Consider the following 25,486-nt stretch of genomic DNA (forward strand, 5'->3'; position numbering starts at 1 on the left):
TGTCAGGACAATTAGTGTGTATGCTCACTGAATACAGCTTGCTATAATTAGCAACACGATAATAGACTGTTTAAAACGAGTGTCCTGTAAATAAAAGCAATTAAGCTTTTTTCCTTCCTTGCTGATAGTTGGATGAGAAGACGATTACCACCGTATCTATATGCTAAATATGAAGCTACAGCCTGGCTTAATGTAGCATCAAGACTGGAAGCAGAGGGAAACCGTTAACCTGATATATTTATCCTAAAGTTGAACTAAACAAACAAGATATACATATAATGTATAGATAAGTGAGCTTTATGTATAGATTAATAATATAGATTAACGTTATTTACCCGTTACTTTATGCTATGTTAAGATAACTGGCTGTTTGCTCCATATTCAGCATGCAGATATGAGTGTTGTCTCTTTTCTCATTTAACTCTGGTTATGAAAGAGAATACCTTCCAAAACATCACAAAGAAAAAAAATATGCTATCGTTTGGTTTTATTACTCCCCATAAATTGCAGAAGTTTGCCGACCAAAAAGCAGCAAAGAGGAAATCCCAAAGAAAGAAATCATTATTCACACCAGTTAAATCTATGAGTAGAGTAATAGCTGGCGCACATTTCTGGGTGTTTTAAAATGTATCATTAAACATAATTTGGTCAGTAAGCGATAAGGTTAAACACACGGATGCAGTCCAAGTGAAACACATGATCCCACTCTTCCTCTTCTTCCAAGCTTCTGCAGCACAAGATTGGCAGCCAGCTGAGTCAACAGGAACGTGTTCAAGCTTTGCCAAAAAGTATGAAATGGACCATTATAATTTGAATGTGGGTGAGCATTATTCAACCACAGATATTTAAAGACAAGTATCTGCAGTGTGTTTATGCATTAAGAGGATTTTATTTTTGGTGTTTGTGTGCACGTGGGAAGTGTGTGCACCTGTTGAGAGCACGACAGGGAAGTGATTTGGTAATATTTTGACAAGAACAAATGGGCATGGTGGTACAAAAAGTTGGAAAGTAACGTCTATGTTGAAAGTAAGAGGAATTATCTTTAAACTAATTCACTGCCTCCAGTGTTTCAACCCAGTGACATTATCAGCCAGTGAACTTTATGTTCATTTCAGTCTGTTTTTTCTGTACAGGTCATCAAGAGCATTACTATATTGTAAAGTATATTAACATAGATCTCCATTTTTAACCCCTGAGAGCTGACCTGAGCAAGACCGTCTGTGACGAGGGATTGACTGATGTTTAGTGTGCTGGAGCATGACTGTACACATTAAGGTGGATACACCCTCGGAGCATGTATCCACAAGTGCACGTCATGTGAGTGCTCAGGAATTTAGGCAATGTAGGGAAACGTTTTCTTCCACCACCGAGACACGCTTGTGTCCTTATAATGCACCATTTAATTTTAATCTTTTGGGTTTTATGTTCTGTTTTCATGTAGGCGTTGTCTCAACTGGGTGTGTGAATACTTGCATCAACCAAAATGTCCGTTGATTGTTCGAGTTGTCGAGATGTCCCATCTGGTGAAAATGTACAAATCCTTCAGTAGTTTGGTTCTTGGTTTTTTGTATTTGTGTGTAAATTATTTGAAAAGAAAAGTTAATCAAGAATGGGATGCTAACTAAGGAAGCTACCTCCTCAATTGTAGTGGCTACCACCAGTGCTTTGTAAAAGAAAAGTCTGTTTTTGTATATTTTTATCCTTTTGTTTGCCTTCTGGCTTTATGTTGTCACGTGATTGTATGTCATCATTTTAGATAAGTGCAAATTGTGGGAGGAATCTATGTACTGTATACTGTGATTTTTTTTTTTTTTTTTTTAACCAAACTATAGACTATGACATTTTTGTTTTATCTTTTTATAGATATACAAACTTGCAGGATAATGCGGATTATAAACCGAATCTCACTTAATTTCAGTTGGAATTAAATCTTATTTGTAGTTTTTCCCATGTGAGATCTCCCCAAGTTGTTTTATTCTGTTCAAGTAGAAAATAATTCTATAAATTGTGAATGAATAAAATTGGAAGAACTCAAACATTTTTATTGAGTTTTGTATTAAGATTAAAACACAGCAGTGTCCATTGTCCTCATCGGATATTTTATCATATATCTGACATTATTGCACTCTTTACCTTGTTAAAGTATGTTTCTTACTACTTTTATGTTGCTGCATAGATTGATTTTGGGGACTGGGGATAAAATAGAATAACAAGGTCTCATGCAAAGGTAAGATCCCCTGAATATAAACATTTTTACTATAATCCCACATTTGTTTTCTCCCAGCAGAGTTTGTCATCAAAGAGGCTTCACGATGGCCTCATGCGGAGACATTTTCACATCAGGTCCTGTGCTTTTGTGTTTCCACTCCTCTCAAAGTGTCTTGAGCCAGCGTCTCGATCTGAGGTCCACTCTGATGGGTCTGAGTTCGAACCTGGACCTGGCCGGCTGGCATTTGATCGTTCTCCCTGTGCTCACGTGGGTTCTCTCCGGGTACTGCAGGAACTTCCTCCCACCATCCAAAGACATGCAGGTTAGGTTAACCGGTGACTCTGAATTATACATAGATGTGAATGGTTGTTTGTCTCTATGTGTCAGCCCTGTGATTGAATGTGTCAGCGGAGAACGGCTCCGGCCTCCCCTGCAACCCTCTAAGGATTAATGATATAGATAATGAATGAATAATAATGAATCACTGAGGACGTTTCATTCTTCTGACCAAATGTGTGATGCCTACTCAGAACTCACTATCATAAAAGATACTGAAGCACGGTACTCAAGTACAATATTAGGGTACTTGTCTACTTCTGTCTTACTCTATACTTCTTTAATACATTTCTCACTCCGCCACTATACAGTTGACTGCTTTAGTCACAGGTCAATTTGCATATTTGGATCATTAATTAAAAAAATAATCAACAAGTGAATCATTTATTTGCAGCACTCTGAATGAGTACTGTCCAATGAGTAATGAATACTAAGTATAAGTTAGTAAGTACATGCTGATGCTGATACTTAAGGAACATTTTGACTGTGTGACTTTAACCATGTTATTGGTTATTGTTCTGACTGCGTCTACCACTGTTAATGTTAACATTTAGCTCAACGCACCACTGTGCTTAGAGTGCAGCCTCACAGAACCGCTGACTGTATTTTGTTAAAGTGTTTTCAGTTGAATTTGCCCACACAAACACCACTTTAGGGGCGATATTTTTCTCTAAATGTAGCCCTTTCCAAGGCCAGTTGTGCCATTCAGTGGAGTTTCCTTTCACCTCCAGCCACAGGTCCTGTTGTCCACCCCTGCTGGCTCCCTTCACTCATGTAGTGCGCTGTAACTTGGTGATGAGTGAAAAATAACCACTGGGACTGTATAAAGAAACAGACATGAAATTTGATAAGCCCTATTCAGCTTTGAGCCGTGCAGCCTTTTCACTTGTAATTTGTGGATTTCGGTGAAGCCCCATGTCAAAACACCTGGCAAACACGGAGGCGCTGTTGGACATTCGTCATGTGTGTTAATAGCGGCCCCCGTGACATGTACAAGGCTCCCTGGATCTTTTGCAGCTGCATGTTGAGAGGGCACAGGAAATATTTACATTTAAGGCATCAAAGGAATAACTGTCGAGTGACGTTACAGCAGCTCCCGCTCGACGAACACCGACATATGTTCCACCTCACCGACACATGTCCTCCGCGGTAAAAGGACATCCCAGCTATTCAAGCCCTTCACATGCAGCCCTCTGTGGCGTGCACATTAGTGCACATGCCTCACACCTCTGGCTTTGGCAAGGCTTTGTTACAATAAAACTAAGCCCTCTAAAACTCTTGTTCATTCCACTGGACTTCTGACTATCAGTGACAGGCTTTTTTTGCGTTATCTTAATACCACGGCTGCCACAGATATGATGGCAACAAGGGGAACTGGTCTCCACCTATTACTACTACTACTATTGACTACAGCGTAGCCACTACTTGATAACATAACGAATATGTATGATGAAATCACTCACACTTGTGTTTTTGAAGCATTTATCTTGACCTTCGTAGGCACACAAACTAATCCACACTGTTACACATTCTTTTCTATCCACTGATATAAGTGAGAGACATAATTAATTCATAACTATGTTTCTTCTTTCTTTGAGTACTATCACCATTATCCATTTATCTCTACTCTTTAGTGTAGGATAGGCTGACAGACCATGAACTATTACTTTTTAAATGATACACTTCCCTATTAATGAACAGCAAATTCAAGCATGAGCCCCATTTCATTTAAGTAATACAGTGGTGCACTGCACGTGATGCTGATGCAACGTTGAGAATGAACAGTATGAGTTTGTATGTTTTAAACTGTACTGTCATTTCTATGTAACTGTTCTTATGACGTGCTGCTGGCCTCTTGGCCAGGTCACCCTTGTGAAAGAGATCTTGATCTCAATGGGTTTTTATCTGGTTAAAAAAAAACAAAAACAAAAAAAACAGATGAAAGATGATTGCAGAGGAACGTGGTATAAAAACGAAAAAGGATGTGGGGCTCCACAGTTTGCGATGCAGGTGAAGAGTTTCTCATGGCGCAAAACAGTCAACATGCAGGCGTCACCGGAGACAAAACGATCCTCTCTTCAGTCAGCAGCTCCAACTTCTTACTTCTTGTCCTCTTTCTTTTCTTGTTTAGCAATTTGAGCTGCAAGTCAGGAACACGAGTTATACAGAAGACTTTAAGTTCAATTGATAGCACAAAGCAACCATTAAATAACCAACATACAATAAATCCACATTGAGATCTCATCTAGAGTTTGCAAGTTTGGTCTGCTGAAGAGAGGTTAACTTAATTACACTCACCAGCTCAAGTATAAAGGAGACATAAAGGAGATGATGGAGGTTTACAGGCTTGTTCACAGAATATATCACATGTATATCACAGTTAATACTATCATCCAGTTGTGGTATAATAGTTGTGAGTCAAGAGGGAACACATTCAAATTTTCCACACTAAAGTGTTTCTCTGAAGAGAAAAAAAAAAAAAGCTTTTTGCTGTAAAAGCTGCCAAAGGATGTAATACAGGCTCCCTCAGTTAACTCTTTCAAAAACAGACTGAATATGTTCTTTTGTGTAATTATAAAGCTGATTTATGATTATTTGTGAAATGACTGTGGTTTTAGATAACTATATTCTGGTATTTTTTGTTGTATGGTTGTTTGTTTTGAGTTGCATAGTTCGATGTCTTAGGTTTCCACTGCGGTGCAAACCTGTTTACGCGTCTAGCAGACATGGAGCAATACTCTCTCTTTTAGCTCTGTTTTTGGTCTCCACCAACTCCTGAGGGAAATATCTGGTTCTTTAGCAGTTAAATGCTTCCCTCTGTTCACCAGATAGTTGCTAACTGTATCTATCTGCCGTTTGGTACTGAGCAGGCAGCTCAAAGTGGGGTAGAGGCAAAACAGTGACCTGAAAGGTGTTACAGAGTCTGATGAGAAATGTCTGTGTTCATCACTATGAGTGACATCTCTCATACACAAGTAGTCATGTGATCTATAGTTAATATAAAGATACTAGTTTAAACCCAACCCTCAACATTTTATACTACAGCAAGAAAAGTACATTTAAGTCATTAATAATTCTCATTAAGAAGTACAGAGGTGGTTAATGTGAGCGTCAGATTGTTTCTTTAACCATAAATGATTTGACAAATCCTTCTTAAGTATGGGGGTTGGGTTGGGTTTACCTCAAGATCACAGGTTGGTTTGAAACTTGATGGAACAAAACTGTGAACTGTGAGAGTTAAAAGAGGAGATGGATCATGGCTTTAAAATCTAGTCAAAGACTTAGTTTGTATTCATACATCCATGTTAACAAAGCTAAGGGTTTGATTTTGACCACATGGCAATATGCCATCGTCTTTGTGTTTGTTGTTACTATGAATATTGTGATATAATCTAGAAGGAGCTTTATTTATATTCTAAAAGATGATGAGGCATCAATTAATTAGGGAACACTTAATTTTACAGGTCTATCGCTTCCCAATCTCCAAGTTATAAATTTCAAATTTCAAATAGCAAGTAAGTCCCACTAATTTGTTGAACTTGAATGCTCACACTTGAAAACAGAAAAGATAAAAATGAAATTCTGAGCGCAACATGCAACTTGTTTGTTGTTTCTGCAGGTTGCCTTCAATCAACTCATCCATGAGGCCACAAGATGCGACTAAAAGCTTTTGGGAACAACAAGTAAGTTGGAGCTTGTGTTGAGATGTTTTTTTAACAGTATTTATTTGGATTTACTGTTAATTCAGCAGGTCTTCGTGGGAATAAAATGTTTTCCTATAGTCATAAACATAAAAAAATGTCTTTCCACAAAACGTCTTGGAAAATAACCACTAATTTAACGTCAAATAACATTTCAGAAGTTCCACCGCTGGAAAAACAGGTGCTTTAATTTAACTTGTTGAAAATGTATGTTCCCACATTTATGCTAAAAATATATTTTCTCTATAACATGTAGAACTGTCATTCATTTGATGTGGTCTGTCGTTATTTCCAAAGGATGAAAAGGAGGGTTATAATGGGAGGAAAAGGAGGATGCCGGACAAAGCACGAAATGAAGAAGACGCTACTTGGGATACTTACGGCGAACCTCCAGTTTACACTCCACCATGTCCTCTCCGCTGTCGTTGACCGCTTTGCACATATACACCCCCCCATCGAAGAGGCAGGGCTTGCGGATCTCCAGCGTCAGAACTCCCTGCTTACTGAGCATCCGGTACTTGGCTTCATTTGAGATGTCCATCTTGTTTTTGTACCAGGTCACTTTGGGCTAACGAGGTAGGACAGATTACAGTGTTTTCAGGTGATGTTTTTCACGATCTGCAAACACTCTCACAATTACACAGTTTGTAACAATCATCATCGCCAGATTTATCTGGTGGATATTGTTTCACTGAGGATAAGGTGTTTATTACTCGCTACTAATCCCCAAAGTCTGCATGAAGAGGGCTGGCATGGGTGTGTGTGTGTGTCTGTGTGTGAGATCTATAGGTGTCTGTTGGTTTGAGAGTAATTTCCTTTGGTGTTTTTAAATAACAAAAGAATTAAGATTTAAGCAGGAAAAGTGCATTCTTGGCTCTCCACTCTACGACTTAGAGTGGACCTCGAGTTTGGATTGTTTTTCTACGTCAGCAGGCAAGAACGAACCCTTAATGCGTAACTTTGGAGCCAACACAAACAAAAAAGCCCTAAAAGTGATTCTTCCTTTAAACGCATTTTAGGAATGCAGCTATTACCAAAACTGCATCCAATTGAAAAGCAATCACATCCAAGATTGTTGCTTCTGTGATTACATTTGATTATCTTTTGCATATTTCCATCTAATGACCCTACTGACCTTTGGTATGCCTCTGACTGAGCAGCTTAGGGTGGCGTTGTATCCTGCTATGACAGACCGGTTCACCAAAGGATGTGTGAACTTGGGAGCCTCTGAGAAGTCATGTTCCTTGTGGCTGGGCGGCTTGTACTCCATACCTGAGGAAACAGACAGATACTTTTCTTCAGTTTTGCTTTTCTGCATTTATGATGACAACATCCAAACTTGGAGGACATATAATCAGAACCATGACTGTTTTCTACTGATCACATATGTGCAGTCGGAGCCCACCTGTTTTCTGGATGTACACGCTGTCTTTTGTGTTGCACGGCTCTGGGCTGAGACCCACCAGGTTGATGGCAAACACTCGGAAGACGTACTCATTCCCCATGATAAGGTCAGACGCGACGCTGTGGGTTCGCCTGTACTGATCGTAGACTGTAAACCACTCCTTCATTTGAATTACAAAAAAGGTTTTTCAGATTCAGTTTTTCCAATTCAACATGCACTTTATGTTGCACAGGAAGACAAATTAAAGGAAGATAAACAAGTGGAAAAACACACAATGAATGCCGCTGCCTCCTTACGGGACATGAGGGTTTCATCTGAATTATTTGGCGAGGATGGCTTCAAAGATAACAGATGTCACCCCAGATAAACACCTAACGGTGATTTGGTGTACACCACAGTTAGTCACCACTAAATACAAGTGCATCGCAGCAGGATTTACACGACAGGAACATCCACAGTCACTAGAAATAAATTCACCTGTGTCTCAACAAGAGAGACGTTCAAGCCGTCTCTAATATTAACAAACATAAACACTCACTTAAAATGCATCATGATGGTTTCTTTCTTGTGACATCTTCAAAGTGAATGTTTTCGATATTCTTTCAGTTTTTCTGTAGGACTTTCAGGGTTCTGTTATTGACATGACAAACTAATCCCTTTGATTATGTGACCTCAAACAGACACTGGCTCTGGCTAAAGGTCCCCTGAACCATTGGACCCCAGTAATCCACCCATGTATACGGTTACACCTGACCACACTTTTTGTATCTGGTTGGAGGGATGGATTAACTCTCCTGAAACCTGCACCTGATGATGTAACAACAAATTGAAAACTATAGGAAAAACTATAATAACTAAAAGTATAAAAACAATAAAGCTATAATAAAGTGAGAAATTCAAATAGTGCAGGCTGGTAAGCTGAGTGGGGAGTTGTCATTAAGGAAATCATCTTTTAATGTTAAAAACACAATATAAAAAATTATTAGTGATATAGATGAAAAGATTAATTACCGTGGATGACCTTATTTTGCATGTTTAGTCAATTTAAGTCATAATGATTTAAAACCATTTCAGCCCACGTACATTGACATTGTTTTTTCACTCCGACAAATTAAATCTAATTATTCTCACAGTTTAAATCCATTTATTTAGGTGCAAGAATGAAAAAGCATATGGAAAGATTTAAGTTTAATGTGCCCCTAGCACTATATCATATTCATCAACAGTTATCTCTGACATCTAACAGACAGTACATTGTTATTGGTAACATGATAATCAACATCCCCAAGCTTGCCATGAAAACATGCAAGTGAAATTAATTTGATCTAATAATGACTGCAGTGAAACATGAACCATCAGCCGAGCTGGGCAGGAGAACAATGGCCGCGCGTCACTATACAGACAATCCAGACCAGGTCAAGGCTACAAGGATAAGATTAGGACATTCTTGGCCCACACTGTTCCTGGCAGCTCAAGGTGGAGGATGGTGCCAGTTGGACCTCTTGCCAACAGGCCCATAATGCATCACTCCTGACCCAGAGGAGACCGTGTGCTTGGCTGATTACAGTATATGTGTCACAAGGGAGGCTAAAAGATCCCTCTGTGTCCATGCAGCATTCATCCCCACATTCATTTGTGCTAATAAAAAGGGAAGTGCGCAAACATGGCTGCACAGCAGCTCAGTAGTTAAACCTAAAAAGCGACCATTGCTGTCCTCTGAGAAGACGTGTGGGTGTCATATTTTTCAGGAGTTAGGTTCAGATTACTTTCAAAGTAGTCAGGGTGGTGAGCATCTTCAGATCTCGACCTTGGGTCTGTGGTTCAGTATGTCCAATTTTGCAGCTGACAGGAAAAAATGTAATTTATTGCTGATCTTTTCTTTTTGAAAGCTAATTCATCAACACTGGGTTCAGGTAGATTTGCAACCCACCCTTTTCAGACTGGGTCCAAAACTCTTTGACCAATCAAGGCCTTTAACGTCATATGAACATAAATTGTTAAACTCTGGCTGAGTGCTGTGAAATGATTTAATTTGCAGCTTGTTTTCAGCTTCATTTGAATATAATATAAAAACAGATGTAAGCTTTGTTACTAAAGGACCTGAAGGTGTGGAAGTCTCACCATGGTCTTCTTATCAGCTTTCTGAATGGTGTAACCAGTTATGTCACAGTTGCCGTTGTCTTTAGGTGGCTTCCATTCGAGAGCCACATTGAAGCCCCAGACATCTACGATCTTCAGACCCTCTGGGGGCCCCGGGAGATCTACAGAGGAGAAACATGATTCACTGTCCACTGGCAAAACTGGCTCACAGGAATTCAACTGTAGACTATATTTATCCCCACAGCCAGCTCTGTGTGTGTTCAGTCCTGCTTACCAACAATCTGCAGCGTGACACTTGCTGTGTCTTCCACGTTTTCAATCTGCACCTGGAGATCATACTTCCCAGAGTGCTTTCTGTCTGTCTTGCGGATGAAGAGGATCGTATCCACCTCACTGTTTCTCACACTGGCGAAAGTGGGGTCGAGAGGCTCCCCGTCTTTGCTCCACGTAACCTTTGGCCTGGGCTTACCCTGCATGACCGGAGAAGATAAAGGAAGGAAGCGTCTTATTTCTAAATGCTAAGCGTCAGTTTATGAATTACAAACATTAACAGTGTCCCTTAAAAGATATCCAATAAACATTATCTACCATGATAATGTAAATACTCGTCACCCAGGTTGTCAAGCAATACAAAATTACATTTAGCTTGATAGAAGTTTTTACCCAAGTTACTGGTTAATTTTAATGTTTTGTATGTTTTTACCAACTCAGTCTTTGTGAATTTTACTGTTTACTGTCAGAAGATGAAGTGATGTATCTTGGTGTTTTAATTACGATTTGAAAATTGATTTAGCCTGATGTATACCCCACCTGGAAAGGAATCACTAGGTTGACAGTGTCTCCAACTTTCTTGATGAGAGTCTGGCGGAGATTTCTGGGGAGCCAAATTTTAGGGCGTTCTGTGAAAGCAAAAACACAAAATAAGAAGCATGACAGGGGCTAAAAAATAGAGAAAGTGAGTTTCAGTTAGGAGAAATATTTGACTATATGACTTGTATTGGTTATCATGCCTGATTGCGGCCCGGATGGGTGTTCTAACTATTCAAATCTATAAATACTCACGCATTATCTCTCTGATGGTGACGGGTTGAGCCAGAGTGGCGGGAGCACTGGGCCCTGCCATGTTGAAGGCTCGCACGCGGAACTTCAGCTTGTCCCCAGTGGTGAGATCTTTGATGATCAACGAAGTCCTCTCAGTTAGACCCTGAATGGCTGGTATCCATTCATCCGCTGCAACCAGAAAACACACCGCAAATTGAAATGGCTTGATTCACTCAACGACAAATACTACAAAAAAAAAAAGCAAAGTTAAAGACACGGGCACAAGTTAATCTGAAACTCTGTTTTGTTCGCATGTTTATTGTGTATGGTGGAGCCTGGTAACATGGCAGCAAAGATATTCAAGACATTTGAAGTCGATTTAAAAGTCATTACAAAGGTTAATGTGATCATTAACACTCTGCTGGCAGCCTAGAGGCAGAATAATCATCTAAACTGATGAAAACATTAACATTTTCGTGCTTCTTACACTTATTTCACTCACAACTGACAGCCTTGAGTTTTAAGATTAATAGCAAAACTTATTTCTGTGCTACAGCTTTCATTTCTTTTTGCTTGTATTAGTAAAAGTACAAATAAAATGACCACATTGTAAATGTAATCATAGTGGGATTCTTTAAAGGTTTGGCATACAAATGTTGGGTATATACTGTATTTTGATGAACTGCCATAATATGTGATGCACCTTAACCATTCAGCTACCCCCAGATGCACCCTGCCAGAGATTCTCTCATTCATTTCCTGACTGACAACAGATTGTGGTATTCTGACTGTCCTGTGTGGGCTGTTTGGAAATTGGTGATATATTCTATAAAAACCTTCCTTATCAAAAGCATGCAGGCGTTTGGCTCCAGGACTTACTGCCCTCCTTGCAGTACTCAACCCCGTAACCCTCGAGTTCAGACGAGCCAATCCTCTCCGGCCGCCGCCACTTCAGCGAGATGGAAGTGTCGCTGATGTCGTCGACGCACAGTCCGATGGGCTCACTTGTTGGGGCTGAGAGTGAGGCAGAGGGCAGATGAATGGGCTGCGTTAGTCAGTTAGAGAATAATTAGAATTAAATTCAGAAGGAATTACTGAACAAGTAGACGGACCTGATGAGGAATCAATAAATATTAATGTAAAGTAAGAAAAAGCACCACAAAGTTTTGTAACAGCGCTTCACTGCTGTTACCATCATCCTTTACAACTTTGCTTTTGCTATCAGCAGCAGCATTATCTAATATTCACTTGAAGGTTCCACTTCATACTAACAATATCTACATGAGCCCCTGACATATAAAGAAAGAGAATGAGAATTCCAGTGAGTACAGCAGAATAAATAAAACGGAGATAAAAAAAACCAAATCCAGTCACATAGAAGCACATACACAGAGCATCAGAAACAATCAGAAATCATCCACTGCAGGGGAGTTTAGAAGAAGACATTTATAAACACAAATGATGATGTGCAGCTCTTCTCTTGTTGCTACACTGTGATGAATATAATATTTACCTCCTGCAATAAACCACTGTACGCAGAGGTAAACTGCATCAAGTTGTTATAAGGCAGAATGAGCAGCATGAACATTTTTTAGCAGCTCCTGACAGAAATCCCATCAGGGCAAGTTAATGAGGTTACCAAGGCAGAAAGCTGATTTGTCTGATCTTTGAGCCATTTACAGGGGAACATGGGCAATCTGGCCAAAGTGAGTTTGTGTGTGTTGCTCTGTGGACCTGGTGTCTACTGTTTCTGACCATAAACTCTGAAATGTGTAGTTATTGCAAGTATAGATGTTAAGTACTGTAGTTGTTTATCATTTTTGGTAATCATGTGGTAAGGAAATAATTTTCAGTTTGCTTCAACTGCAGCTGGTGTGCAGGAATCCAGTCATAGATAACATTTCATTTATCTAACTAAGAATGATGTAAAGTGTATATGTAATTTAACAACACACTGCTTCATCCTGGCAATAATCCTGATTCAAATAACAATGGAAAAATATTTACACCAATATTAAATATTTGTGGTTATGTTATCAGTTATCAACATAGTCTGTTATGCTGTAAGCCTCATCATGTCACGTAGAGAAAGATGAGCTGTCCGACTGACCTGGAGTCTTTAGTTCATCAGCTGCTTCCCATGCATAGTTTTCACCACAGAAGTGCCAAAAGCAGACAACCAATGTCACAACACATTGTAGCTGAAGTTCAGCATTAGAATTTAGGACCTCAGCTCTCACTGACAAGCTTACTTGTGGCTATTTCAAAACTTTAGGGTTCAAGAGGAGAGACAAGATGCTAATGTAGATAAATAATGGTCATAAATTACTAAATGTCTGTTCAGTTAACACAAACTAACTCAGCTGCTTGAAATTTTAAAATTTTAAAGAATTCCCAGCAGATCCACTCAGATTCCGATACTAGTACTAATGATTCACTTTTAACGTTGAGCAGATCTAGAGCGGTGACCTCCACCAATAAACAGATTTATAAATTTTTGTTTTAATAGCTGAGCGATCAATGCAGCTTGGCTTTAAACAAGTAAAGTGTTATATGGGGAAATGTTTTCCCACAAAAATAACAAGCATGAGCAGTGATTCAAGATAATCTGCAGCTAGTTTGGAGATAAGTTAACACACACTGGATCAAAGCTTGGTCTCTCTGCCAAACCTTTGTCGTTCAGTGCATGTTATAACAAGCTGTGCATGGTGCAGTGTACAAGTGAAGAATCATCCAAATGGCCACAGAGAAGACATTTCAACATTGTTCCCAGGTAATATTTAGCTCGCCATATATTTTGTTGTTGTTGTTGTTGTTGCTGCTGCAACAACTCGTTGACAACATGAGGACGGACTGAAAGGTATTGAATTTTAATTGTGGTCTTGATGTCACTAAAGCCAGGGCTCCATGTCACAGGACACAGGCTAAGTATACAGTACAAGCGACACCTGCCAGAGGTCAAGGGTTCCTATATGCGTAGAAAGATTTTTTTAAAAGCAGCTCAGGGTTGTCTGGACAAAAGGTGCAGAGCAGAAATTGCACTCAGATGTGTTTTTAAAGAAAATACAGATTTTTTTTTTCCACTTGAATTTCTACATCACCGTGTTTTGCAACATCAACAGCATGATTACTAAACCATGCTTAACATGTTCACCACTGAAAAATGAGGGGCTGGAATATGCAGCCAAATTTTCCATTAATGTCATGCACGTACTAACAAAATTAAGTCTCATTTATATTTCTAAAACCCACAAGATAATCCAACATCTCAAAATGAATAATTCCTACTAGCAACAGGTTGCGGCTCTGGCTCTGGCTCTGGTTCAGCAGCAGGAGCAGGCTCCACAGGGGTCTCCTCTGCAGGGGGACCACTTTCTGCTGGGGGGACACCGTCTGCTGGTGGTGTCTCATCCTCAGCTGGAGCGGCCGCTTCCCCACTGGGGGCTACTTCTGCAGGGGCAGCTGCTGCTGGTGGTTCTGGTTCCTGTGATGCCTCAGGCTCTGGCTCGCTGGCTTCCACCACTGCAGGTGCCTCCGCTGCAGGTGCCTCCGCTGCAGGTACCTCCGCTGCAGGTACCTCCACTGCAGGTACCTCCGCTGCAGGTACCTCTGCTGCAGGTGCCTCTGCAGGAGCATCGGCTGGTGTCTCCTCTGCTGGTTCTGCAGGTTTCTCTTCTTCCACTGGCTTCTTCTCAGCCGTCTTTGGAAGTTTGGGCTTTGTCATTCTTTCAAAGTGTTTTGCAGTCCTGCTGCTGATCGAAAGCTGGTGTTTTTTTTCTGCCAAATGACTTGCTCTAACCTATACTCTCATTCTGTCTTGCACACACACACGCACACACGCGCACAGTCGCTCATTCTCTTTACTACTGCCTTTGCTGCAGTGACAACAATGTTTCCTCTGGAGCAGCTTCCACAGTAGCGTGAACCCCTCTGTGTTAAGCAGCTGGTCCCAGCAGAGCAGAGTGCTTCCAGGCCATTATATATAGAGGAGGATGCCATGGATAGTTTCCTAATCGGCTGTCTTACAAGCGATTGGCCATCTGGATTCAACTATGTTCCCTCTTAAATCAACAAGTGGACAATGAAAAGGTAGTTAAAAAATCAGCGGTAGAGTAAGACACAATCCAAACCTCTGTCAGGCTAGTGAGACAGTAAACCTTACTAAACTGACTCCAGACCTCTAGATCATATTTTTTTCAGCAATTCATATGGAAGGAAGTTAAACAAATGGAAAATTCTGTCTGATTATCAAGTTAACATCTTTTGTTTTTACCTACATGTTTCTGTGTTCAATCCCAACATGACTGCTAAATAACAGAGTCTCTGTTGATTGATTCTTAGTTTCAGAAAGAATTTAATCGTCTTTCAGGCAAACAGTTTGCAGGTGGTCATGTGATATGGGTAATGCTATACTTCAGGGATGCAATTCAATGAATGCTATGGGAGAGAGTAAACGTTCTTTGGACTGCGCGTACTGCATTAATATAGGGCTTTTAAAGTGCCCAAGGTGACTGTCACTCATCCAGGCACACTCAAACACCAAGGGACATGGAGCTATTATATGCAGCACATAAAGGAGGAACTCCATCAATTTTACACATCAATCTGTTCGCAGGTGGGCACTACTGTCTGTGTGGAGAAAAAAAAGCCTTCTGAGCCTTTTGTAGCTCCAGATGGAGCTGTGTGAAGTCTAATAAACGGCCTCAAGTGACGCCACTTGAGTCAGCATCGGTGTGGAGTTAGAAAGCAGTGAGCCCACTGGGCCACCGTAGCCTGCTCCTCATTCCTGCTTGAGACTGCTTTAGGCTACAATGGCTGCTGCTGCATAACCAAATTGTTGGTGGCTAAATTGCATTATGGGTTATGTAAACACCAGGTTTTGACAACAAACAAGAATGCTCTTTTAGCCAACACGATGAAAAGCAGTGCCCTGATTAACAACACTGTGACATTCAGACAGGAGGAGCTGACGATTGAATAATCAACGCTGCTTTAGTTAAACCATAGTGGCCTTTCCTTAACAAGTAAATTAACACTATATGACTTTTTGATGTACTATTTCCTCATTTGACATTGTATTGTATACACACACACACACACACACACACACAAACATTCTCATGACATTACTGAGAAATGACCTGCGAATCACGCATGTGCAACCTTTTCGGTACACAGACAGCCCACATGCTTCTTGGATTACAACGAACATACAGCAAACATGACCCCATCCTGTCATGACCACAAGTCAACCAAGCCCCATGACCTGAGTGAAACCCGAGACTGACCACAGCGGGTGTGACGCATCCCCAGAGTCATCGACAGACAGACATGTCAAATGTACTGTCTACCATCGTTCATCCAGATTTATCATCAGTCAACATCTTCATGATGCTGCACTGTAGCGAGTGTACAAAAATGAATCAGTTCTTTGTGTTTACTCTAATGGTAAACATTTGTAAACAATAAACTGCTTTCACTGAATATGCAGTGGAGAAAATGTCTGAAAATTATAAACATGTTTAACTGATTAAGACTCACCGACTGGCACGAAGGGCTGTGAGGCCGGACTGTGGCGGGACATGCCAATGCTGTTGACGGCGTAGACTCGCATCTCATATGGCACTCCTTCAATCATCCGCTTGGCTTCGTAGGTTGTGCCAGGGTAAGGGTCAAAGTTCAGTCTCATCCACCTGTAGCTCTTCTTCTTCTTTCTCTCCAGCACGTAGCCTGAGAATTAAAAGGGGAAGCAAATTATGTGGCTGTTATCAACTAGACCCGTTGGGATGATAAAGCAAGATGCTCAAGTTAAGTTTTTACCAATAACTGGCTGTCCACCGTCGAACAGAGGGGGGTCCCACTGGACAACACAGGAGTCCTCTCCCACGCTGAGGATTCTGACATCCTGGGGAGGATCGGGAACATCTGGGGGAAAACATTGCTCACTTTTACAAAGACATCAAATCCATCTGACATCAAATATTTGTAGCTACATGAAGTGATTTTACTGCTTTGATTGCTACTTTGTATATGTGTGCCAATCAGCAGTGTTAAGGCTTAAGGTCTACATGCTGATGATGATGAAAAACTGCTCTGTCTCACCGACAACTTTCACATTGATATCTGCAGTGTCCTCTCCGGCAGGGTTTCGGACCACAACAGAGTAGACTCCCTCGTCCTGCCTCTCAGCCCCCTCGATGGTGAAGACACAGTGACCTCTGGCAGCTTCAACATGGACCCTGCCATCTCCCTCTGTGATGACCTACACAGTGTGAACCAGAGCAGAGTTAGTGGACTGTATCTGAGTAAATTATCTTTCGGTAAGTCTCATACGGCAGATAAAGACACTGCTACAGCAGATTTAATAGTGGCATATTTGCATCATGCCACTTTCCCACACCAAGTTTCTTGAAGTATCTTGTCAAATCATGCTTTTCAAAGCCAACAAAACATGTTGATTATAACTTAAAGAGGTTACCATGCAAATGCAGGACCAGTCCAGGACAGCGTCTGTTTTATGAGTTGCTCAAAAGGGCAGTTATGTAATAAAAGGGTAGTTCAGTGCAACGGCCTCTTAATTCTTCTCTGCAGTCGCTGTCCTGTGCCAATACTGCACATGCAAAACTTCAGAATATTCATTGTTACTTTACCTGATTATTTAATGGTGTATTTGAGTATGTGATCCAAGGATTTCATCAGTTTATCAATTCAATTAAATCGTTTTATTGTCATATGTGCAGATAAAAACAAGTTTCACCGCACAATGAATTTCTTGCTTTGCCCTTTCACCTTCAGGATTAAATAGAATATATAGATGAATAGAAAAAGAAAGGAGATAAATAAGCAGTAGCTATACAGTATACACACACAAGATGAGACAATATGTCCAAGGAGAAAAATGACATACAATTGCACACAGATATGTGAGAAAGACAGAAAGAATGTCTATTGCACAAGGAACTTGTGTGTGTGTGTGTGAAAGGGGTGTTTCTATGTGGTGGGGGTGGGTTATGGTGGGGGGCAGGAGTAGTGGATTGCATCGTGTGATGAGTCTGATGGCTTGTGGGTAAAAACTGTCCTTTAACCTGGAGGTCCTGGTTGAAGGACACACTCTATAAAGCTGCCACACAAAAATATACTCACTGACCAGTTTCCTCTGCCCTGTGTCTGTCTGTAAGGAGACTCAGAACATGCTCTTACCTTAATAACATGCGCCGAAACTGAGTAATGCAACATGCAGATTTTGACGTTGCTCTTAGTACACAAGTACAGCAATAGCCACTGGAGAAGCTTTTCATGTATTTGTCCTGCATTTGTTTAACCTTGATAGTGCTGCAGCCTGTTCTTTCTCTGAGATTGGCAAGAAGCAAATAACTATAATGAATAACACAATGCACATAATTGTAAGATCAGTTCTTTAGTGTTTCGATGGCTGCATCATAAATTCTCTTTTCACAACCCAAGCGGTACACGGGGTAGATTGCGACTTCTCCACTGGATCCATTTATACTGACTTGAGTTTCAGAGTCAGAATAACAGGCGTGTATTTGGACAGGACAAGCACACTTACTTCCCCATCCTTCAGGGTCCAAGAGGATGTTGGCCGTCCTTTCGCCTCTCCATCGGGTTTTACAGAACTAGCCTACATTTGAGCAGAGCAAAGCAGTAAAGGCTGAAGAGAACAGAGAGGCCATGTAGCCTCTCTTTCTCCTCAGCTCAAAGGTCAGCACGCTCGGAGGCATCAACGAACTAAGCTTTAAGTAGCATTGTACTTATCAGCATCTTAGTACCCCAGCCAAACGTATTAGCAGGGAGAAAAGCATTAGTTATCATAACATGAGTGTGTCTACACAGCTAACTTGTGCCACTCAATAGTTATAGGCTCAAAACAGTTAGCTGATAATGCCATAATCTCCTCAACTTGTATTATATTAGACCTGTACTATAACTATGCCAACATTTTCTGAATTCTGCAGCATTAGTGAAGCTTTCAGGTATATTTTTGATGGCTTTCCCAGCAAGCATCAGATTTTAGCCCTTACTTACTGTGCTCTGAACAGATGGTAGATGTCAGACGATGGCTAATTAATACCACGAGTCTGTTTGTCTGTTTTACCTTCTCTTCTTTGGTCCAGATCACTGTGGGAGCAGGGTCTCCGGTGATGGGGACATCCAGACGCAGTTTGTTGCCAGCTACCACCAAGATGGTCGACTCGGCGGTGCGACCCATACAGTCCAGGTGGATCTTAGGAGGATCTTGAGAAGATGAGAGGTATGGTTAAAATGAACAGCAGTTTGCTTTTCTGTTGGTTTAGCCTGCACCCAACAAGAGATGAAGTTTTTGGTACCTTGGCGCGGCACGAAATCAATCTTCACCTCTGGGAGAACAAGAAAAAAAAAAGACAGAGTGAGAAATTGTTTAATTTGATTTGTTGGGCCGTGAATGGTTTTCATTTTAAAGTGTAAAGAGTAAAAATGTCAATATTACCCAAGAAGTTGAGTTTAGCAGAAAGATTGAAAGCATAGCCATCTGGCACAAAAGTGTAGTCTCCCTCATCCTCTGGTTTGACATCATCAATGGTCAGTTTGTGGTTCCTAAAAAGAAATTTTTGCTTAGTTCATGGTGTCATGGGATATATGCAGCACTTGCAACACACGTGTAAAAGTGTCCTCACCTGCCAATATGTGTGATATTTATTCTGGCATCTGACTTGACTTCTACGCCATTCTTGTACCATGTTCCCCTCACGTTCTCATCCGACACCTCACACTTAAAAACCGCCTGATCCTTTGCCTTCACCGTGAGGTCGGCAATGCTCTGGTACACCTCCAGTTCTTTCTCTGCACAGCCAGAAAAACACAGTCTGAGAGTGCAGATAATGGAAACTATCCAGGCCTTCAGACGTCAGAGGAGGTGCTACTGTATGAGAGGGCGACGTAAGATGCAATAATATGATGATGTGTGAGGATAATATGTTAAAAAAATTAGATGCAGCTATAGAATGTGAGGATAATGTGGTAATAATATGTTTGAGCGTGAGGTGTTCATTATCTCTGTGCAGGCCTTTGTGTGTTGTATCTTAGCAACAGACACAAGGGGAATAGTTAATTGGATTTATGGTAGAAAAAAAGTGGGAGGATATGAAGACCAGATGCAGGAGCTTCAGGCTATTACTGTATATCACATGAAATAATGGGTACAGCAGTTATTAAACTCATCCCATAGAACTTTTTATCTGGACGAGATAACTCACACTACGCTCCTTGTAAAGGTTACAGAACTTTCACGTCAGCTTGCTGCCAGGGAGGGCAAATAAGGTGGGAATGGCATTATAATGGGAGTTCTGCTGTGGATTGAGGTGTTGATCCCTGCTGCACGATGGCAGCTGGTAATTCTTGGCAGGCTCAGTGTTCGATTAACAGGCCAGATAAACTTAACTGGACTGAGAGCAGGGACAAAGATCGGGTTTAAATCTACACACAACAACCCCCTAGGACACACACGCACACACATATATCACACATATCACACATACCCGTGAATATATATGCAACAGTGAGAGTATATATATTCAACATATAGCATGGACTAAACTTTAGCGTCTACTAGAAAGCACAGACAAGGTCAAATTGTAACTCAACATTAAGGAGGTTGGTTTGGTTCATAATGGATGCCTCTGCTTTGTGGAGTAATGGCACTAAATGAAATGGTTACTGGGTGGTAAAAAAAGAGGGTGAAAGTAGCTAGGCTTTGTATTTTGCCTACGTCCATGCGCGGATGAGTTTGAACCGTCCCCATCCATCATTTCTAGATCACCTGTGGATTGAAATTAAGACTTCTAAGTACATTTATTCACCTTAAACCTTCAACTGCAAGACATGCAGTGCCTTAAAAAGAAACATCATATTCAACAGGCTCTTTTAACTTGCCACTAGCGGACTTGCCACTTGGTTTTCTGCTCTTATGGAAAATTTCAATTCAATTGTCAGCATAGTGTGAGGTGTTTTTTGTGATACGCTATTGAATTTTCAGGCTTACGCTGTTTATTACAAGTGATGACACAGCAGCTATTGAATGAATAAGTGTGACAAAGAGACATTAAATCAACACAACAAAACAACACAGACAGGAGAAACAAAGACCAGACAGAGAAACCAGGTCACTTGTGCAGACCTGCGCCCTTCAGGTGAAATACGGTCCACGTCTTCTAACTTTAGCTGGCATGTGGTCTTGTGCCGCTGCAGCAACCTTGGCAGAATGATGTGGGCAAAGGCAAGAGACACTATATCCCAAAGATAGACAGCATGCCAGGAGCGGCAAGGCCACACGGCTATCGACGGGGTATGAGAATGTGCACTTGGAGCGTTCATCACTGACAAACGTGGTTCAAACTGTGCTCAGCACACACATGACTGACACTCACCCTGCACCAGGAGTTCAGCCATGGACTCGCCGCCATTCGTTTTAACCTTGTAGTGGCCGCAGTCGTCTTTCGTGGCCTCATTGATGATCAGGACGTGTTTGCAGCCGTCTTTCTTGAAGCGATACTTGAAAGACTCGTCTCTCGTCAGTTCCACGCCATCTTTCTCCCTGCACAGAAAGAAAAAAACACAGCAGCCAAAATTATTGTGATTGATGGCCACAATTAAATGTATCATAATCACACTTATAGATGGTCTTTAAGAGCTGGTTAATGCTTTTTTCCTAATTTAGTAAATATTAAAAGTACCATATGATGACATGGATTTAAGCTCAAAGGTCCTCTTACTATTTTTGGAGCATTCAGCCACATGCTATTATGATCTGCAGCCCATACAGTCTATGACCATGTGTTTTTATTGGTCCACATTTATGTCTTCTGTGTGATGACTGAGCAAATGGACCTTTGAGCTTAGTCTCGTCTATATAATGTTCAAAAGTGTCACACGTCCATGCACTAGACTAGAAACATCATTTTAAGACAAGTGGTGTACTGTGGGTTGGTAAAGGTTAATGTATTAGATTTATCATAGATACAGAGCATTGTCCTTTGTCAACTTTAGATCATGACACATCTCACCTTTTGCGATGTTAAATTGATCTCAGTTTTACCATTAATCATTTGACTTTTCACCCCACATATTGATCTTTGGCCTCCTTTCCAAGGAAATTATTTTCGGACTCAAAAAAAAGCGCCTTTGCATTTGCAGCAACTTTCTCCGTCAGATAAAGGTCACATGGGACATACTTAAATGCTGATGTGACCTTTTCGTTGAGGTGATAATTTACAGCTTGCAGCGATACTTCAGCGTGTCCTGACACGGTGCTATGTCTGCGGACATGACAAACTCAAATGCCATCTGCTGGGTGTCTGAGCAATCAACACTGTATAAGAATGACAGAAAATTTGCTTTGAATTCGAAGAATGTTTAATTTGACTAGTTTTGATTTGATTTAGTGAAACAATTTTAGGTGACGCTATATTTTTTGGGGTTAGGATTTATGATCCAGTAGCATGAAAATGTCCGTCCAAAAAGACAGGTGATTTGTGAGTTTAAAGAATAATATCTGACCATTTGACATTGGCTCCTTCCTCTGAGACTTCACACTCTAACTCCACCCGCTCTCCCTTCATGACCATCTGATCCTCCAGGTTCTTCACAATGAGGACAGGAGGCTCTGCAGAAAACAGACGAAGCAGATAATAGATTGAACTACAAATACATCTATTTTATCATTTTGTTATGTCGTAAATGTCCTCTAATCCTTAAATACCTTTAACAAAGAGCTCGGTGGTGCACTTCTCATCACCCACCACACAGCAATATGCTGCATCATCTGCCAAGGAGCAGTGGTTGATGGTGAGGTAGCGCATGTTGCCAACACTCTCAAAAATGTACCTAAACAAAGACCAGGCCGATTTTTACACATTGTAAAATACTTATTTAGGGTTATGATTTTTAATACAGTATTTGTGAGGTTAGATGTTTTTTTTTGCTCTTGAACACTTACTTGCTAGTGATGTAACAGAAGTACAAGGCAACAGAGGCAAAAGAGAGAGATAACAACAAAGGTTCATAGACATACACATCAACATCAAGGACTGTTATTTGTTGAATGCTTCATATTGTGCAGGTACAGCATGTTTAATCCAACCTTCCAGTTGGTTGAATTTCTTGTCCGTTCTTCAGCCATTTCACCTCAACATCTGCATTGGCGACCTCAACGCCCAGTTTGATTTTCTGTCCCTTTGTCACTTGGTAAGCGGGATCCAACTTTTTGAGGAAAGCTACGTTCGAGAGAAATAAATCATAAAATAATCTGTTACACTTAGGTCTGCTTCACACTTTGTCAGAATTAGATCAGCCTGTTAAAAAGTCTGCACAAACCTTCGCTTTTCTTCTCCTCTTTCTTCATCTTCTTCAGTCTCTTGAGCATGCCTCTCAGGTCTGTGATGCCGTGCTGAAAAGCAATCTTCTGATATTCTGAAGAAGGAGCACGGTTGAGAATCTCCCACACGTCCACATCTGGCTCCGTGCTCACCTGCACGGCTCTGATGCACACAAGCCAACCAGAGAGAGACGGTAAAGACAGCCACTGAGCACAGAGTTTGCAATTTATATTGTGAATGTGGACTAAAGGAAACAGACTGCTATGTAAAACTAACATTTAGGTAATACCCCATTAACAGATTACTACTCTACTCACTATGAGCTGCTAATTAATAACTAACAAGCAACTGATTAATTGTCAACTTCATATTTTTATAGCATAAAAAATAGTCAGTAAGTTGAAAATGTAGACTACAGGTATTATAATAGGTGTAATAAAGCTGTTAAAAGTGTTCTTTATACAGAATTATTCCAAATATAATTCCTTGGATATGATATTGCTGATTTATTCCCCTTCTCTTTCGTCTTAATGTTTTGTAAGGTAATGAAATTCATTAAAAAAAAAAAAATACAGTTCTTACATCTCTTACATCTCCATTTAGTCTACAATATGGACAGAAGAACTGTATGTTATGTGACGACTTTTTAGAAAAACTGAAGAAAGAAAACAAGGAGCACACGCTCACAGTGACTGCACTGTCTCCCCTTTCCGCCTCCTCTCTCCGATGTTTGTGTGCCTTTACCACACCTGTCCACCAGGTGTCCTCAGCAACTTTTCTAACTCAGCCAATCACCTGACAGCTTTTGTGAGTAGCCTCCCTCCATTAGCTCGCCAGTACAGTGTGCACTGACAGAGAATCTGTGTTATGTTCAAGCTGTCTGCGTACTCTTTGTGTAACACTCAGGGTGCAACATACTGTAAAGAATGTTGACTGACATTGATAATTGTATAATACATTTCTACATATGCATATATGATAAATAATTTCTACTATGTAAGTTATGATACAGAAAAGCAAACAAAGTATTTCTTTGTATAACCATATTATTGATTAATTATTTGATAATAATTGTTACACTACTTTAATTATTACAGTATTATGAAATAATACAGTAAAATCTCAATTGTTTTCAAATGAACTTTAACTAAATCCCAACAGATGACGATGCATGCACAACAACGTTTTCCTGCGACACCCAGACAGCATGTCAGCAGTTTCTTACCGATTTGAGGGTTTTAAGAAACTGCTGCTCATTCAGAGGTAGAACCCAAGAGGCAAATATGGCAAAACAAACCAGACAAGTTAAAACACAGCATTTCAAAAGCAACAAAATCAGCATATTAGAAATATGCCTTTAAAACAAATAGTATACCAGTGGTTATGCTGCAGTGAGGAAAGCATGCACAAATTAGACCTAGATAAACAGGCCACTTTAAGTTATATACAATATCATTTTTTGTTTGGGGTTTGACATGATGTCCAATTTTCTTGTGCACGGGGGACAGTAAGTGTCTGTAATGGTGTGTGATACGTAGAAGTGATTTTTGATGTGTTGGGAAGGTGGCTTGTGCTTTTTGAGTGAAGACTACAAAAGTGTCTGAGAAAGAGATTGAGGGCTCATACATAGAGTCTCAGGGGCTGTAAATCATCAATAATATGTTGAAGGCAGAGAAAAACAGTAGAAACTCTATGCCTGGTAGGTATTACAGAAATCTGGATTATTGTATGAGAGAGAAAGTCTTGGCAAAGACAGAAAATACAAAATTAGTGATCAAAGAATTAATCTAAAATGGAACAAGTATGATAATACAAGTGAAATAAGATGGGACAACCCCCACATAGTGGGAAATCTGGCCTTAAATGGCTGCATGTGTAAATAGTGTGTTTATAGTCACACATTGTATTTTCACTGGCAAAGAAATGAAATTGTTTGTGGAATCTTTTGTAAGATCAAGAGAAAGCCAAACATAATGTTGAGATGTTCAAATCCTGAGAAAGTGGACTCATCATGTCACCATACTTGTGCATTGTGAGTAAATGTTCAGGCTTTTTTTGCATGCAAGTAAATGTTATTGGGTGATCATTCCCGCTTTTAGCTTGGAGATGCAAAAGTAGCTTACTCTCTGAAGAAGCAGGAGCGTCCAAAAAGAATGAGAGAGAAACAGAGAGAGATTTTAAAAGATAGACAAAAAGAGGTAGGTTGAAAGTCTACAAAATGTACTGTCACTATTTTGTAATATCTTACCTCTTTTTTAGTAAAGTACTGAAGTCCAGCTCTCCTGAGTCTTCATTTCCATCTGTACTACTGCAGAAATATCAG

The 25,486-nt window shown here is 40.4% G+C and overlaps 1 protein-coding gene across 1 annotated transcript in view; it reads right to left on the reverse strand.

The window, feature by feature from the left end:
- Positions 1–4,239: 4,239 nt before the first annotated feature.
- mybpc3 (myosin binding protein C3) overlaps positions 4,240–25,486 on the reverse strand; it is a 31,476-nt gene continuing 10,229 nt past the window's right edge. Inside the window, 23 exon segments of the mRNA XM_070831970.1 lie at positions 4,240–4,685; positions 6,628–6,814; positions 7,382–7,518; positions 7,652–7,811; positions 9,773–9,912; positions 10,026–10,221; positions 10,562–10,650; positions 10,814–10,981; positions 11,672–11,806; positions 16,334–16,522; positions 16,613–16,717; positions 16,895–17,054; positions 18,909–19,048; positions 19,141–19,170; positions 19,281–19,387; positions 19,468–19,633; positions 21,217–21,383; positions 22,346–22,451; positions 22,548–22,672; positions 22,785–22,787; positions 22,929–23,061; positions 23,162–23,325; positions 25,394–25,471. Of these exon segments, the coding sequence (XP_070688071.1) occupies positions 4,645–4,685; positions 6,628–6,814; positions 7,382–7,518; positions 7,652–7,811; positions 9,773–9,912; positions 10,026–10,221; positions 10,562–10,650; positions 10,814–10,981; positions 11,672–11,806; positions 16,334–16,522; positions 16,613–16,717; positions 16,895–17,054; positions 18,909–19,048; positions 19,141–19,170; positions 19,281–19,387; positions 19,468–19,633; positions 21,217–21,383; positions 22,346–22,451; positions 22,548–22,672; positions 22,785–22,787; positions 22,929–23,061; positions 23,162–23,325; positions 25,394–25,471 (2,926 nt within the window). The 3' untranslated portion in view covers positions 4,240–4,644.

The sequence above is a fragment of the Pempheris klunzingeri genome, chromosome 1 (assembly GCF_042242105.1).
Source record: "Pempheris klunzingeri isolate RE-2024b chromosome 1, fPemKlu1.hap1, whole genome shotgun sequence".
Taxonomy (NCBI): Eukaryota; Metazoa; Chordata; class Actinopteri; order Acropomatiformes; family Pempheridae; genus Pempheris; species Pempheris klunzingeri.